This window comes from Notechis scutatus, chromosome 7 (assembly GCF_049901735.1).
Source record: "Notechis scutatus isolate UNSWTSFEM ecotype Mainland chromosome 7, rNotScu1.2, whole genome shotgun sequence".
Taxonomy (NCBI): Eukaryota; Metazoa; Chordata; class Lepidosauria; order Squamata; family Elapidae; genus Notechis; species Notechis scutatus.
The window spans coordinates 2,269,813-2,284,560 of NC_142015.1; the positions used below are offsets into that span (position 1 = coordinate 2,269,813).

At 45.0% G+C, this 14,748-nt stretch overlaps 1 protein-coding gene across 1 annotated transcript in view; it reads left to right on the plus strand.

Annotated features, from left to right (window-relative positions):
• Positions 1-10,252: 10,252 nt before the first annotated feature.
• Positions 10,253-14,748, plus strand: part of FER1L5 (fer-1 like family member 5) — a 66,970-nt gene continuing 62,474 nt past the window's right edge. Inside the window, exons 1-3 of the mRNA XM_087969815.1 lie at positions 10,253-10,274; positions 10,879-10,934; positions 12,099-12,190. Of these exons, the coding sequence (XP_087825941.1) occupies positions 10,253-10,274; positions 10,879-10,934; positions 12,099-12,190 (170 nt within the window). The remainder of the gene's footprint in view (positions 10,275-10,878; positions 10,935-12,098; positions 12,191-14,748) is intronic.

Below are 14,748 nucleotides of genomic sequence, written 5' to 3' on the forward strand. Positions count from 1 at the left end.
TTCTTTTCATTAAGTAAGAATTACGTTAAACATGACGCTGGGGTCATGACGTCAACCGTGCAAAATAGAAGGATGCTGGCTGTGTCAGTATGGCACTCTATGTCAAACTATCACTGCTTGAGCATTCCTTTCTCTTGTAAAAAGTAAAATGTCAGAAGTAGAAAGAGGCTGGAACATTTAGGGCTGGAACAATACTACAATATTACAAAAGGAAGAAAAATAAAAGATACCTCACAAGACCAGTGTAGTTGCATAAAGAGCTCTCTGACCAATTAAGTGGCAAATATATCAAATATTAAATATTTTTTTAAAAAAATGGAAGGAGGAGTGTATAACTAGAGCATAATACCTGCAAATAGCCTGAATCTGCAAAAAGTCTTGAATCCTCCCTTTTTAGGGTGGTTGGTACACAGAAGGCCAAGATGATGCAAATTATCAAGAATTTTTAAAGGTTGGGTTCAGGTCAAGGCACAGAAATAAAACGGCATTGCTTACTCTTCTCAATGGAAATTTTGGAGGGCTGAAACAGTGTTGGTAACAGTTTCTAGGACAAAAAGAAGCATTTTGAAAACCAGTGAATTTCATTGTGGGAGTGTGCTGGCTGAATGCAAAATCCAATCTTTACTGATGTAATTTTTGGCCAAGGAATCAAATAGAATTTATTTTACAGAACAGAACAGAACAGAACAGAACAGAGTAGAGTAGAGTAGAATAGAACAGAATAGAATATAGAATAGGAGAGAACAGAATAGAGTAGAGTAGAGTAGAGTAGAGTAGAGTAGAGTAGAGTAGAGTAGAATAGAATAGAATAGGATAGAATAGAATAGAATAGAATAGAATAGAATAGAATAGAATATAGAATAGGAGAGAACAGAATAGAGTAGAGTAGAGTAGAGTAGAGTAGGATAGGATAGGATAGGATAGGATAGGATAGGGTAGGATAGGATAGGATAGGATAGGATAGAATAGAATAGAATAGAATAGAATAGAATAGAATAGAATAGAACAGAACAGAATAGAATAGAATAGAATAGAATAGAATTCTTTATTGGCCAAGTATGATTGAACACAAGGAATTTGTCTTTGGTCCATATGCTCTCAGTGTACATAAAGAAAAAAATAAAATACATTCATCAAGAATCGTAAGATAGAACAGTTAGTGATAGTCATAGCTAATTATTAAGCAATCAAATCATACTAGGAAACAAATAAAACAATATAAATGTAAATCACATTGTGCAGAGAAGCAGGAAACATAACCAGACAAAACAAACAAACAAACAGGCTGTTCTGTACAAGTCAATTTACATACTCGTAGCCCCGCGTCGCGATTGGCTAAAGCGCGGGGCGACCGGATTGGTCGAGCGAGCCGCACTGATTGGCGTCTGCGAATCCCCCGCGATTGGTGGAAACTAATCGCGGGAGATTCAAGCGGTGTCATTGGCACGCGGCCGCCGCGGCTCGGAAATAAAAAGCCGCAGTTTTTCCCTTCAAGCTTAAGCTGTATCCGGAGCCAATAAAGAGCTGAAACTAAGTCACTGACTCCGAGCTTCCTTCCCGCGACGGACACGACACTGGCGACGAAGGTGGGATTCAGAGAATAACCACCGAGCACGTGTCCCGAGGAAGACAAAGACCGACGAGATGGCCAGCATGACCCCACCAGCACCCTTCAACCCCGCTACCGAGGACTGGGAATCGTACACGGATAGATTCCTGATGTTCCTCGAAAGTAGCAATTTGAAGGATGCGAACGGGCAGAAGAAAAGGGCCGTCTTCCTCACACACTGCGGGCCCGCAGTGTTTAAGATGGCCAAAGCCCTCGCGAAGCCCGAGGATGTGAAGGCGATGGACTGGGCCGATCTCGAGCCACTCCTTCGGAACCACTACGCCCCCGCTGTGCCCATCCTCATCCGGCGGGATGAGTTCTATCGGCGGAACCAGCGGCAGGACGAGAGCATTAGCGACTTCATAGCGCCTTGCGAGACCTAGGGGGATGTGCGAGTTCAGGGACCTGGACGATGTCCTCCGAGACCGCGTTGTCCTAGGCCTCAGGGATCAGGCACTAAAAAGTCGACTGATGGCAAAAGGCAACATCGACTCGGGACGCCCTGGCCGAAGCTTCCGCAGCCGAAGCCACCCGGAAGTCAGCAGCCAGACTTCGGAGGGCAGACAACGGGGACCGCACTGAAACCCCCGAGACAAGCCGACGAGAGACCACCACACACCACGGGACCTGGACTCCGCCCGATACCACGGACGAGGAGGAAGACGTCCACCGACTACAAACAGGACGGGACCGGCGAGATCAACGGGTCGTAAGTCGGGAACCAGTGCGCCGGGTGCGGGGAAATCACCTTCGATCAGAGTGCCGTTTTATCGACGCGATCTGCCGGCATTGCAACAAGAAGGGCCACATCGCCCGAGTCTGCCGACTCAGAAAGACACACAGCCCCCCGCCGGCGAGAACCAAGCAACCGGGGACGAGACGACACCCCCCCGAGGACCAGAGATCGCCAAGCCGACTATCGCTGGAACCGAGACAACCGAGGACGACGGAGCGGGGAAGGCCGCCAGAGAGAAGAAACCCACCAGACGGTCACCATCGGCCATGCCGAAACCACGGATGCCCGGAAGGTCTACGTGGAGGTGAGCATCGAGGGCGAGCCATGCCGGATGGAGGTAGACTCCGGATCCTACCTCTCCATGGTCGCCTGAAAGAACTCAAGCGACTGGTGCCAAACATCCAGAAAAGAGGACTGGAGAACCAGAAGCTGATCATCAAGGACTATCAGGGGAACCGCATCCCCGTCATTGGGACCGGACAGTTCGAGGTGACTTTCAAAAACCGCACCGCGAAACTTCCCCTGACTATCGTGGACCGGAACCGACCCAGCCTCTTAGGACTCCAATGGTTCGCGCCACTCGGGATCGAGGTCACGGGAATAAACCACACCACAGAGGCCGACTGGGAGCAGCAGCTGGCGAGGGATTCCCAAGAAGTATTCGACGGCACCCTAGGCAAGTACAAAGGGCCCCTATCTCTTTCAGCCTAGACCCAAATGTCGCCCCCATACGCCTAAAACCCAGACGGGTGCCTTTGCACTGAAGAAAATAGACGAGCAGATTGACAAGCTCGTCAAACAGGGGGTTTTGCAGCCAATCGACCACGCCCGGTGGGAGACCCCTATAGTCACCCCAGTCAAGCCAGATGGGTCAGTAAGGATCTGCGGGGACTATAAGGCCACCCTAAATTGCGCCTGCAACAAAGCGCCTACCCCGTCCCAGTAGTGCAACACCTATTACACTCGCTGGGGGGCAAGGTCTTTGCGAAGCTCGACCTGGCGCAAGCCTATCAGCAACTGCCGGTCGATGAAGAAACCGCCGAGGCGCAAACAATAGTCACCCACCGGGAGCGTTGTTGTAACCGACTCCAGTTTGGAGTCAGCGTAGCCCCAGGAATTTTCCAGAGCCTCATGGAGAGACTGCTGCGAGGAATCAAGGGGTGGTTCCCTATTTTGACGATGTATTAGTGTCGGCAGCCAACCAGGAGGAACTAGAGGGTCGCCTAAGGGAGGTACTAGAAAAATTCAAAGGGCCGGGCTAAAGGTGAAGAAAGAGAAATGCCAGCTATGCACAGAGCAAGTCGAGTTCCTGGGGTACCTCCTAGACCGACATGGCATCCACCCAACCGGAAGCAAGGTCAAAGCCATAAAGGAAGCCCCCACGCCCAAGAACAAAACAGAGCTGCAGGCATTTCTGGGACTGCTAAATTTTTACAATGTGTTCTTGCCCCAAAAGGCGACCACAGGCGGAGCCTTTGCATAGGCTCCTGGACAGGACGGCCAAATGGACCTGGGGGAAACGGGAGGACACCGCATTCAAGAATACCAAAGACCTGCTCACCTCGGATGCCGCTCTCATTCAGTATAATGAGACCCTACCCATCGCCGTCACATGCGACGCCTCACCATTTGGCGCCGGCGCCGTCCTCAGCCATACACTCCCAGACGGAAAAGAAGCACCCATCGCTTTTTTTCAAGAACACTCAGCAAACCCGAAAGAAACTACAGCCAATTAGATAAGGAGGCACTGGCTATCGTCGCAGCAGTAAAGAAGTTCCACGAGTACCTCTACGGCCGCCGATTCACCCTCATCACGGACCACAAGCCGCTGCTGGGCATCCTGGCGGGGAACAAGGCCACCCCGAACATCCTATCCCCCAGGATGACAAGGTGGTCTGAGTTCCTCGCCGCCACGACTACCGGCTCACACACAGACCCGGTAAGACGATCTCCCATGCAGACGCGTGAGCCGCCGCCGCTTCCCTACCTAGACGACGATCCAGCTCCCACGACGACCACCCTCAGCATAGAGACATTGCCCGACCTACCCATAACCGCGTCAGACATTGCCCGAGAGACTAATAAAGACAAGCGTCTGGCGCTGGTGTTACATTGGGTAGAAAAGGGATGGCCAGAGAAAGACAACGATGAAGCATTCAGGACATTCCAAACCGCAAACAGAACTGTCACTACAGAAAGGTTGTTTGCTATGGGGGACAGGGTGGTCATACCGAAAAACTGCAAGGGAAGGTATTAAAATTATTACACGAAGGGCACCCGGGATTGTAAGGACTAAAGCTTTGGCCAGAAGCTATGCTCGGTGGCCAGGTATGGACAAGGAGATCGAGGCCTGGGTAGCCAAGTGCTCGCGCTGCCAAGAAACCAGACCAAATCCCCCGCAGCACCAATATTAGAATGGGAAACGCCCAGGGGACCATGGTCGAGACTCCATATAGATTTTGCCGGGCCCACAAAAGGGAACACATTCCTCATCACGGTGGATGCTTACTCCAACTGGCTGGAGGTAAGCAACATGAAGACCACCACAACAGATGCGGTAACCAAGGTCTTAAACAAACTTTTCGCAACCCACGGTCTCCCGGATGTCATCGTGTCAGACAACGGACCCCAGTTCACCTCGCTGGAATTCGAAGATTCCTAGCGGAACGAGGCATACGACACGCACTGACAGCGACGGCGCATCCGGGGCCAATGGTAGGGCAGAACGGATGGTTCAATTTACAAAAAGAACCCTCCAAAAGATCGAACACGGGACATACAAGAAAAAATAAATAAAATGCTCCTAATACAACATATCACCCCAAACACAACGACAAACAAAAGCCCGGCAGAATTACTAATGGGGAGAAAACTAAGGTCACCACTCGACAGACTACACCCCACATACAACCCGGAAAACCCCCGGACTCATCTAGCAAGCACCGGGTTTTTGCACCAGGCGACGCAGTCTATGCAAAAAACCTTACCGGAGACCCACTATGGGTACCGCAACTATAACCCAACTGACAGGACCCCACTCCTACCGGCTACAGACAACCGACGGACAAACATGGAAACGCCACATCGATCAAATAAGATCAAGAACAAAAAACACAACCGACACGCAACCAAACACAGACGACCCCGATAACACAAACCAAGAGGGGAGGGAAGATACAGGGGATCAAATAGGAAATAACCAGCAATACTCACCAGTCAACAGCCAGCCCGAAGTCTCACCAGGAAGGAACAGCCAGGCCAGCTCAACCAGCCCGGAAAGACCAGGCAGGAGCGGCGAAAGTCGCAGCTCGACCAACCCGGGTAGACCGGGAGGGAGCTGCAACAAGAGGCCCAGCGACACCTTCCAGGGGGTTCCATCGACAGGGCCAAGAGAAACAGAAGTCCCGACCGAACCGGCCGGGAGCCAAACAACAACTAAGCTGCGCAAGTCAAGTAGACAAGTACGAAGCCCCGCCTACCTACGGGACTACGTTACGTAGGACCGAACCAAGAGGGGAGGGGTGTTCTGTACAAGTCAATTTACATACTCATAGCCCCGCGTCGCGATTGGCTAAGCGCGGGCGACCGGATTGGTCGAGCGAGCCGCACTGATTGGCCTTGCGAATCCCCGCGATTGGTGGAAACTAATCGCGGAGATTCAAGCGGTGTCATTGGCTCGCCGCCGCGGCTCGGAAATAAAAAGCCGCAGTTTTTCCCTTCAAGCTTAAGCTGTATCCGGAGTCAATAAAGAGCTGAAACTAAGTCACTGACTCCGAGCTTCCTTCCCGCGACGGACACGACACAGGCTATTTAAACTTTTGAAAGAAAAGAAAATGTCATAGGACTGGAGACTAGCTAAAAGCTAAAGTCACACAGGGTTCAATCAAGGATTTCTGTTGTTTAAAACAAGAAGGTTGGATGCACCTTTCTTAAGAAGCATCAAACATTTTATGCTTTGGAAGGGGTTTGCAGCAAAAATAGGGCTCATCTTGGGAGAAGGTGGGGAGGAAGCTGCACACCTGGCTGTTTCGACTTCCCACATTCTGCAGGAGGCTTTCAACCTCACCATAAGTTGGTCTTTTTCTAGCCATGTTCTTCTAAAGCTGACGAAATACTTTCCCTTTGTCACATCTGCAAAACAAACACAGATTATTTACAAAGCAAATGTTCTTCTTCTGGCTGTGGCTATTCTGACAAAAGCACCCCACTTTCACTCTGCATTAAATAATACAAGGATGGTAATAGATGTATTGGAGTACTATGAGGCAAATCCAGAAAAAACAAATTGCATTAGTTTTTCTGGATGCCCAAAAAGGTTTTGACAAAGTAAACTGGCAATTTCTGATTCAACAGATAAAGAAGATGAAATGTGGGGATAGATTTGAAGAAAATGATAGGGCCAATATATTCGAACCAGAATTCCCGTATAATAATTAATGGAGAAACAACAAATTCATTCAAGATAGGAAAAGAAGTTCAACAGTACTCCACTTTCACCTCTGCTTTTTATCATGACATTAGAAATTTTGTTGAGAAGAATTAGATCAAATCGGGAGATAAAAGGATTAAAAATTAAGCAAGAGGAATACAAGGTTCAAGCCTTTGCAGGTGATCTTGTATTCTTTGCAGAAGAACCAATAGACTCAGGACCAAATTTAATCAAAGAAATAGAGAAATATGGGGAAGTGGCCAGCCTAACAATTAATAAAGATAAAACTAAAACGATAAACTTAACAGACAGTCAAAAAAAGGAAATAAGGGAAGTAATGGGCCTACAAATTGTTAAAAAAATCAAGTACTTGGGAATTTGGCTTACAGCGAGATGTTCAACGATAAAAGAGGATAATTATATAAAGTTAGTACAAGAAATAAAAAGAGATTTAGAAAAATGGGGGAAGATACAGTTATCAATGTTAGGGAAAATTGCGACTATTAAAATGAACATCTTCTCAAGGTTATTATTTCTCTTTCAAACGATTCCTGTAAAATTGGATAAAAATTTTGTTTAGTGAATTAAACAAAATAACTACGAAATTGGGCAGGAAAAAGAGTGAGGATAAAATTGAGTGCGTTACAATATAATAGAAGCAGAGGTGGATTTGGACTCCCTGCATGGGAAATATATTATAAAGCTGCAGCATTAATGTGGGTTAAAGATTGGCTTAATTTGAGGAACTGAAGAATATTAACCTTAGAAGGGCATGATCTGTAGGTGGGGTGGCATGCCTTCATGTGGAACCCAGGAAATCAGACTTATACTCATTTGAATAGACATGTGATACAAAACTCATTAATGAGAATTTGGCGAGAAATTAAGCACAGACACTATATGAAAATTCCAGGGTGGGTATCCGTCATGGAGGCATTGATACACCTGCATTAGAAATTGGAAGTAGGACTAAATATTATGATGTTTTAGATTCCAAAGGAATGTTAAAAACAAATCAAGAACTCAGGGACCAAGGGGCAGAACCCAGAACCAGTCAGAACCTGCTGAATACCACCTCTGAGTCACAGTGTAGAACGTCACCATTGGGTGTCCAGGCCAAGCAGCAAATCCAGGTCTTCAAGCTCTTGCAGAAGGTAGGTATTCCTGGAGGCTTTTAAGAAGAGACTGGACAGCCATTTGTCTGAAATGGGATAAGGTCTCTGGCTTGAGCAGTGGGTTGGAGTAGAAGACCTCCCTTCTGACTCTGTTATTCTAAGTTCTAAACTGGGGTCACCATCCTTTTGGACCTCAGGGACCACCAAACTCATAATTTTAAATCCCGCAGACCCTGGGAAAATCCCCCCAAAAGTCTGCAGGAAAATTTCCCACCCTGTTTTCCTACCGATCGATCATTCTTTATTTGGGATCACAGAATATCGTCTCCAGCTCCGTTCTCAGGGGGAGAGAGAGAGAGACTTTTGGCTTCGTGCAAGGAAAGCAGCAGAAACAGCAGAAGTCTTTCTTTCTCTCCCCCAAACTCCACCAGAAACGAGTCTTTGTCAAGCCTCTTTGAGCAGGAGGCCTTGCAGGGTCTCAAAGATTCATTTCTGGCAGAGTCTGGGGGAGAGAAAGAAAGACTTTTGCTGCTTTCCTTGCATGCAGCCAAAAGCAGCAGAAGAAAGAAGCTGAAAGAAGCAGTCTGGTGGCCAGGCCAGGCACATGGGGTGAGTGGGGGCCCCTTCCGCCCTTTCCCCCCTCCCCTCAATACCTCATGTTGTTCGCAATGCAAGCGACGCAAGCCTTGTGTTCCTGCGGGCCATGTGGGCAGCGCAGCCTTGTGTTCCTGCGCAGCCTGGATTAATTGCTTTGGGGTGACATTCCTCTGTGGACCACCAAAATTTTCTCATGGACCACCCGTGGTCCCTGGGCCACTGGTTGGCGACCACTGTTCTAAATCATATTTTACAACCCCGTTGATTAGCCAGTAGGAAGCACCTGGGCTGACTTTTCACATCCTAAACTTGTCATAACTTCACATCTCTTGCCTTGCTTCACGACATAGCCTTCCTTCATGCTTTGTGACATCGGATTTCTTTAGTTCCACTTCCAGAATCGTTTGCACTGGGCCTTCTGAAAAAGATTTCAAGTGGATCCTGGAATGAAGACCTAGAGCTGATGCGAGGTCTTCAGTAATCACAGGCCACTGGGCAGAGAGAGAGAGAGAGAGAGAGAGAGAGAGAGTAGAACCAAAGATGCTGCATATTGTTATTCTGTCAGCTCATGTGCCTCCTGAACATGCAATTCAGCCCAACACATTTGTGGTTGGTACCTTCAGAGGTAAAGCCGTATCTGAATCCCATTTGTTTTTACATATTAAAATAAATTCCTCTTATGTCCACATCTTACTTTAGGGGAACTTACAAAGCCAATCTGCTTGTATTTTCACTAAAAAAAAATTCTATCTGATTATGAATGCAAATTGGGGAAATGCCAGGGAGGATAAAATTTCAGAAAATAGCCATTTCCTGCTTCCAGGACAGCAGGGGAAGTACGCAAATACAGACCCTATTTACATTTTGCCAAATTTGCACTAATTGTATCACTGCAGTGATCATATGTCCTTTCCTGCAAAGGAACATCCTTTCTTTCAGAAAGCTGTCTTTTATATTTATTTAACTTATTTATGTATTTATTTTCTTGGTTTTGCGCTTGAATTTCCTTTCGTAAAGCAAAGTTACAAACATCATTTTTTAAAAAATCCTTATGATCATCTTTCAGATTTGTTCCCTTTTTTTCCAGGTTTGTCCTTTATTTTTTTCAAGAAAATATGGTCATTTTCTGTAGAATTCTTTTTTTTTTTTGTCTCAGTAGTCCATCGTTCAAATCTGCACTATTTGTAGAATATCCCACAGTTACTACTCTATCAAGTAGTGAGAACATTTACTATAAGCAGGAGTAAAGATCATTAGATCAAATGAAGGAATACGGTCTTTCCCACATGGCTGTTTTTGGATGTATTATTAGATTACAACTCCCATACGCCCCAGCTAAGTCATATCAGATAGCTCCATTAATGCAATCCATCACTTCTTGAGGTAGTCATGCCTTATTCTACTACTACAAGGGTCTCCAAACCTAGCAACTTTAAGACAAGTGGACTTCAACTCCCAGAATTCCCCAGCCACCATGTTCCTCTGGCTGAGGAATTCTGGGAGTTGAAGCCCACAAGTCTTAAAACTTCCTACTTTGGAGATCCCTGACTTACAGCAATGTTTCTCAACCTTAGCAACTTTAAGATATGTGCACTTCAACTTCCCAAATTCCTCAACTAGCATGACTGGGGAATTCTGGGAACTAAAGTCTAACACATCTTAAAGTTAAGGAATACTCAACTTCAAGTTGGCAACTGGTGCTGCTTTGTTGTTTTAATACAGGCTTTTAAAAAAGTGACTAGTGTATTTCCTTACCAATTTTCACCATGAAGGTTTACCTGCCACTGGGTAAGATATCATCAATTGCTGGTGTGGAGTGGGGCAAGTGAATGGATGTTTTGGATTGTGTGTTTAGAGTCATTAGGCAAGTTGTCTGATGCACAAATTGCGGGTTCAGAGATCCCCGGTGGCTATGACCTATCAGCCACTCTTGTTTCAAATGTGGGTCTGGTGCTCTTCAGGAATTCAGAACGTTTGAGTACCATAGACTGCTCATCTTTATCATGTCACTACAGAATTCAGAGGTATTATTAAGCATAGATTTTACACCTATCTGTTACTGATTTTATTGGGTGTGTTCTGCTTCTGCCCCAGGCATAAACGTTTCCAGATTTTGCTTGTAAGCTCATCATCTCTATTTGGAGGTTGGCATAACTGGAACCCCATCAGCATTTCTAGTAATGCTAGTCTTATCTGAGGCCACCAAAATTGTGATCGATGTATCCCAGAGGTCCATGATCCGCCCCTGGAAAAAAAGAGGTGGTTGCTTTTGAAAGAACATAGAAATTGATTGATCAGCCATGCTATTCACGCTGTCTGTCAGAGCTACGCTCGTGAGAGGCAAAGCATCAGGAAACAGCTGGAATTGACTCAGGAACTTTTTCCCCCCTAGGCATTGAAAGGAGCACAAGAGTTGTGCAGAAGGATCAGAATCCAATCTGGAATGAGGTAAAACTAGACAAGGAAGTTGAGAAATGTCCTGGGAAAAAAATGGAATCTAGCAAACCATCTTTCTTACTGTTGTTTAGAAGGCTGTCTGGATATACCATAAAGTGGAGCTAGGATCAATGAAGTCTATATTTTTCCCCAGACTCCTTAATCCTCCTTAATCCTTAATGCTAAATCAGTTTTTGACTTAGTTCCCTTCTAATTTCCTTATTTTTGAAAAAAAAAAAAGTCCCTTAATAAGAACTTAGAAAGGGGAAGGAGTTATATTTGTTCTAGCCAAGGCTTCCTGAGACATCAACAAACACACATAAAATCCAAAACTCTTTTATTCTAGTTCAATGGCTATGAATTATCGTCATTCACAGCCCAGAATGAGTCTTAACCGGTTATAATTAGTCCCAGGGAGGTTTGCCAAAGTTCTTTGAGAGACATCTGATAAGAATGTACCTCATCTTACTTGAAATGCTGTCAATGACTAAAGTCCCAATTAGTCTTTCCAAAACCTAACAGAGAACAAATACACCATGGAGCTTTCAGAGTCCAAACTGATCAGAGAGAACGACGTTGCTTCCTGCAAAGGTTTTCCTACCTTTGCACTTCCTTTATACCCTATGGGAGGGGCAATCACCTCCAAGCCTTACTCTCAAGTTGTCCCTTTTGTCTCAGTGTGAGGGTGTGCATTTACTAGCAAAAATCCCAAAATACAGAAAAAATGCTTTCCAATAAGAATGCAAGATAACAAAAAAGGAGTGCCATTCAAAGGATTAAGAAGCTAATGGCACATTCTTTGAAATATAATGTAGCAGTTTTAATATATGAGAAGGGCCAAGTTTCCAACTCTTATTCCAGCAAGCCATTCCACAGTACTTAATACAGAAGAAGGAATTGGAGAATAACACATAGCCCTGACTATGAAGGTATTAATTCTAGAAGGACAACTAATTCATCAGAAGTCACCTTCTTCGTGACACAAAATTCCAGATGTTGCCAGTGACCAGGAAAGATCATGCATCAAATTCAGTTTCAAGTAGCAGATAAATATCTTGAATAGACAGCAGAAAGAATGCTTGGTGGTCTTGCTTGCTATGAATTTGTCCAAAACAAGAACGAGTAACTGACCTTCAAATATTGCATTGTTGATTATTCTTTGTGCTTGCTCTGCAGACTTTGATGTGGTATCTGGACCAGGAGCTTCTGGATAACAGTTCTTTTGCCATCGTTAAACTCCTTGAATGGGGCACAAAAATCCAAAACAGGTGAATGATGGAAAGAAGGATCTGTATAATTAGGTTGTCCGACATGGGGACAAATATGCTACTTAAGCCCCAACCATCTTCCTCTGTTTCAGCCCAAAGAGTGCTGTCCAGTTCACTTCCTTTCATTGCAGCAAAAGTTTGCAGAATAGCAGAATAGCAGAGTTGGGTGGGACCTTGGAGGTCTTCTAGTCCAGCCCCTTGCACAAGCAGGAGACTCCAATATCATGCCAGGAAATTTCTCCTTATTTCTAGGTTGCTCCTCTCCTTGATTCATTTATCCTACTTCCAATTGAACTGGGAGCAAAGTAATTTTTTCCTACTGTCAAGTAGAACATAGAATAAGAGTTGGAGGGTCCCTTGAAGGTCTTCCAGACCACCCCACTGTTTGAATAGGAGACCTTTATGCCTGGTTTAGGCAGGTGGAGAAATGGGATCTAAAGGTCTGCATTGAACAATCCATTGAATTAATTTTTCTTTTAAAAGTTTATATTCCGCTTTTTGATCCATCCCACTTTCAGACACCTCACAAAAGTGAAACCTCTTAAAAGCCACAATGTCAAAATTTAAAAGTCATTTCAAGAGGTAAACAGGATAGGTTTTCCATGGACAGGTTTTCAACTTAAATCCTCCATTTGGCTTTTGGCCTCTTGTGCAGGGCAGTCTTCAGCTAGTTGAGTTGCGCATATAAACTAGCTGGAAATGAAGTTCCTTAAGAAATCTCTTTCTCCACCATGACTCCATATCGCTTTTTGGCTAAACTGATGACCTGATTTTCTGTCCAGAGCATGATTTCCAAACCCTCATTATAATTCTGGTCAATTTAACAAGAAGAAGAAGAAGAAGAAGAAGAAGAAGAAGAAGAAGAAGAAGAAGAAGAAGAAGAAGAAGAAGAAGAAGAAGAAGAAGAAGAAGAAGAAGAAGAAGAAGAAGAAGAAGAAGAAGAAGAAGAAGAAGAAGAAGAAGAAGAAGAAGAAGAAGAAGAAGAAGAAGAAGAAGGAGGAGGAGGAGGAGGAGGAGGAGGAGGAGGAGGAGGAGGAGGAGGAGAAGAAGAAGAAGAAGAAGAAGAAGAAGAAGAAGAGAAGAAGAAGAAGAAGAAGAAGAAGAAGAAGAAGAAGAAGAAGAAGAAGAAGAAGAAGAAGAAGAAGAAGAAGAAGAAGAAGAAGAAGAAGAAAAGAGCCCACTATGAATTTGAAAAAGACAATCACAAAGTTTTTCAGTAGTCAACCAGTAGATATGGACATAAGATACACAGCAGACCAAGATGAAATGGCTTTAAAAAGCAGTGACATGAGATGAGGGGCAGTGATGGGATTCAGCCAATTTGCACCAGTTTGGGAGAACTGGTTGTTAACTTTCTGAGCAGTTTGGTGAACTGGTTGTTGGAAGAAATCATTAGGGCCAGTTGTTACATTATTTGAATCCCACCACTGATGAGGGTTTTTCCCCCCCCATCATGCATAGTTGCCAGCCGGATTAGAGAGGGAAATGCCTATATAGAAATGAAGCTCAGCAGGCAAGTTTTCAACCCCATTCCAGCCAACATAAATCAGAAAGCTCTACTTTTGACTTTCTGGTTGTGTTGAACAGCCTCCTTTAGATGTTCATCTTCTTTGGTCTTGATGTATCACTATTTCACAGGGCTTGGTCCGCCTCAATCTTCTGCCCTTCTTGGCTTGTTAGATTTATGTGCAAAGAGCCATTTCAACGGGAGAGTATTCAACTAGGGGATATTCAGTCCAGGGCCAAGTTAAGATAGGAAGTTGAGCGTCAACTCGTAAAGCATTCCTGGCCTCCTTTCGAGTTGCCATGGGGTGGGGAGGGGAAACCCTGAAGGAGCCGCAAGGAAATCAAAAAGAAAAAAAAACAGAAGTACATTCCATGCATACCTCACCAAGGGGTCTCCCAGGTTATTGATCCAATTGGAGGGGCATTGTCTGTAGAGCCCGAGAAAGCCCTTGGTTGGAGAACATGATTTATAACACATCAGCCACGAAGATACTCCAGTTGGAGAAAGTGATTTATGACACACCCAGGGGGGAGGGGGAAAAGAGGTGCAATTACGTGAGGCAAAGTTGGCTTCATTAGGAGAAGCATTGACATGTTGCTCCTAATAAATAATTGGATTTCTTTGAAGTTTGGCTCGAAGCTCATGATTTGATTAGGGCTTCCGTTGGAACCCTGACATCAAGTTTGGGAACGTAACTCTCTCATTCTCCAAAGTCCAACAAAACCTATCTCATTAGCTTATCTCAGTTTATCTCTAAATAACTTCTCTTGACACCCATAACAGCTTTTGATTTGTTGGGAGATGGGTAGCATATTATGGTTGATGGCCGAGTCGTCTAGAAGATCAGACTGGATTTGACACTTTTGTCCACCTATCGCGTGTTATTTTTTTTGTACAATTATAGGACTGGGAGGGATCTTGTAGTCCTAGTCCAAGGCAAGAGTCCTTATTCCATCCTGGACAATTGGTTGTCCAGTCTTTTCTTGAAAACCTGCAGCGATGGAGTACCCACAACTCCAGGGTGCAAGCTGTTCCGTTGAGTAATATTGTT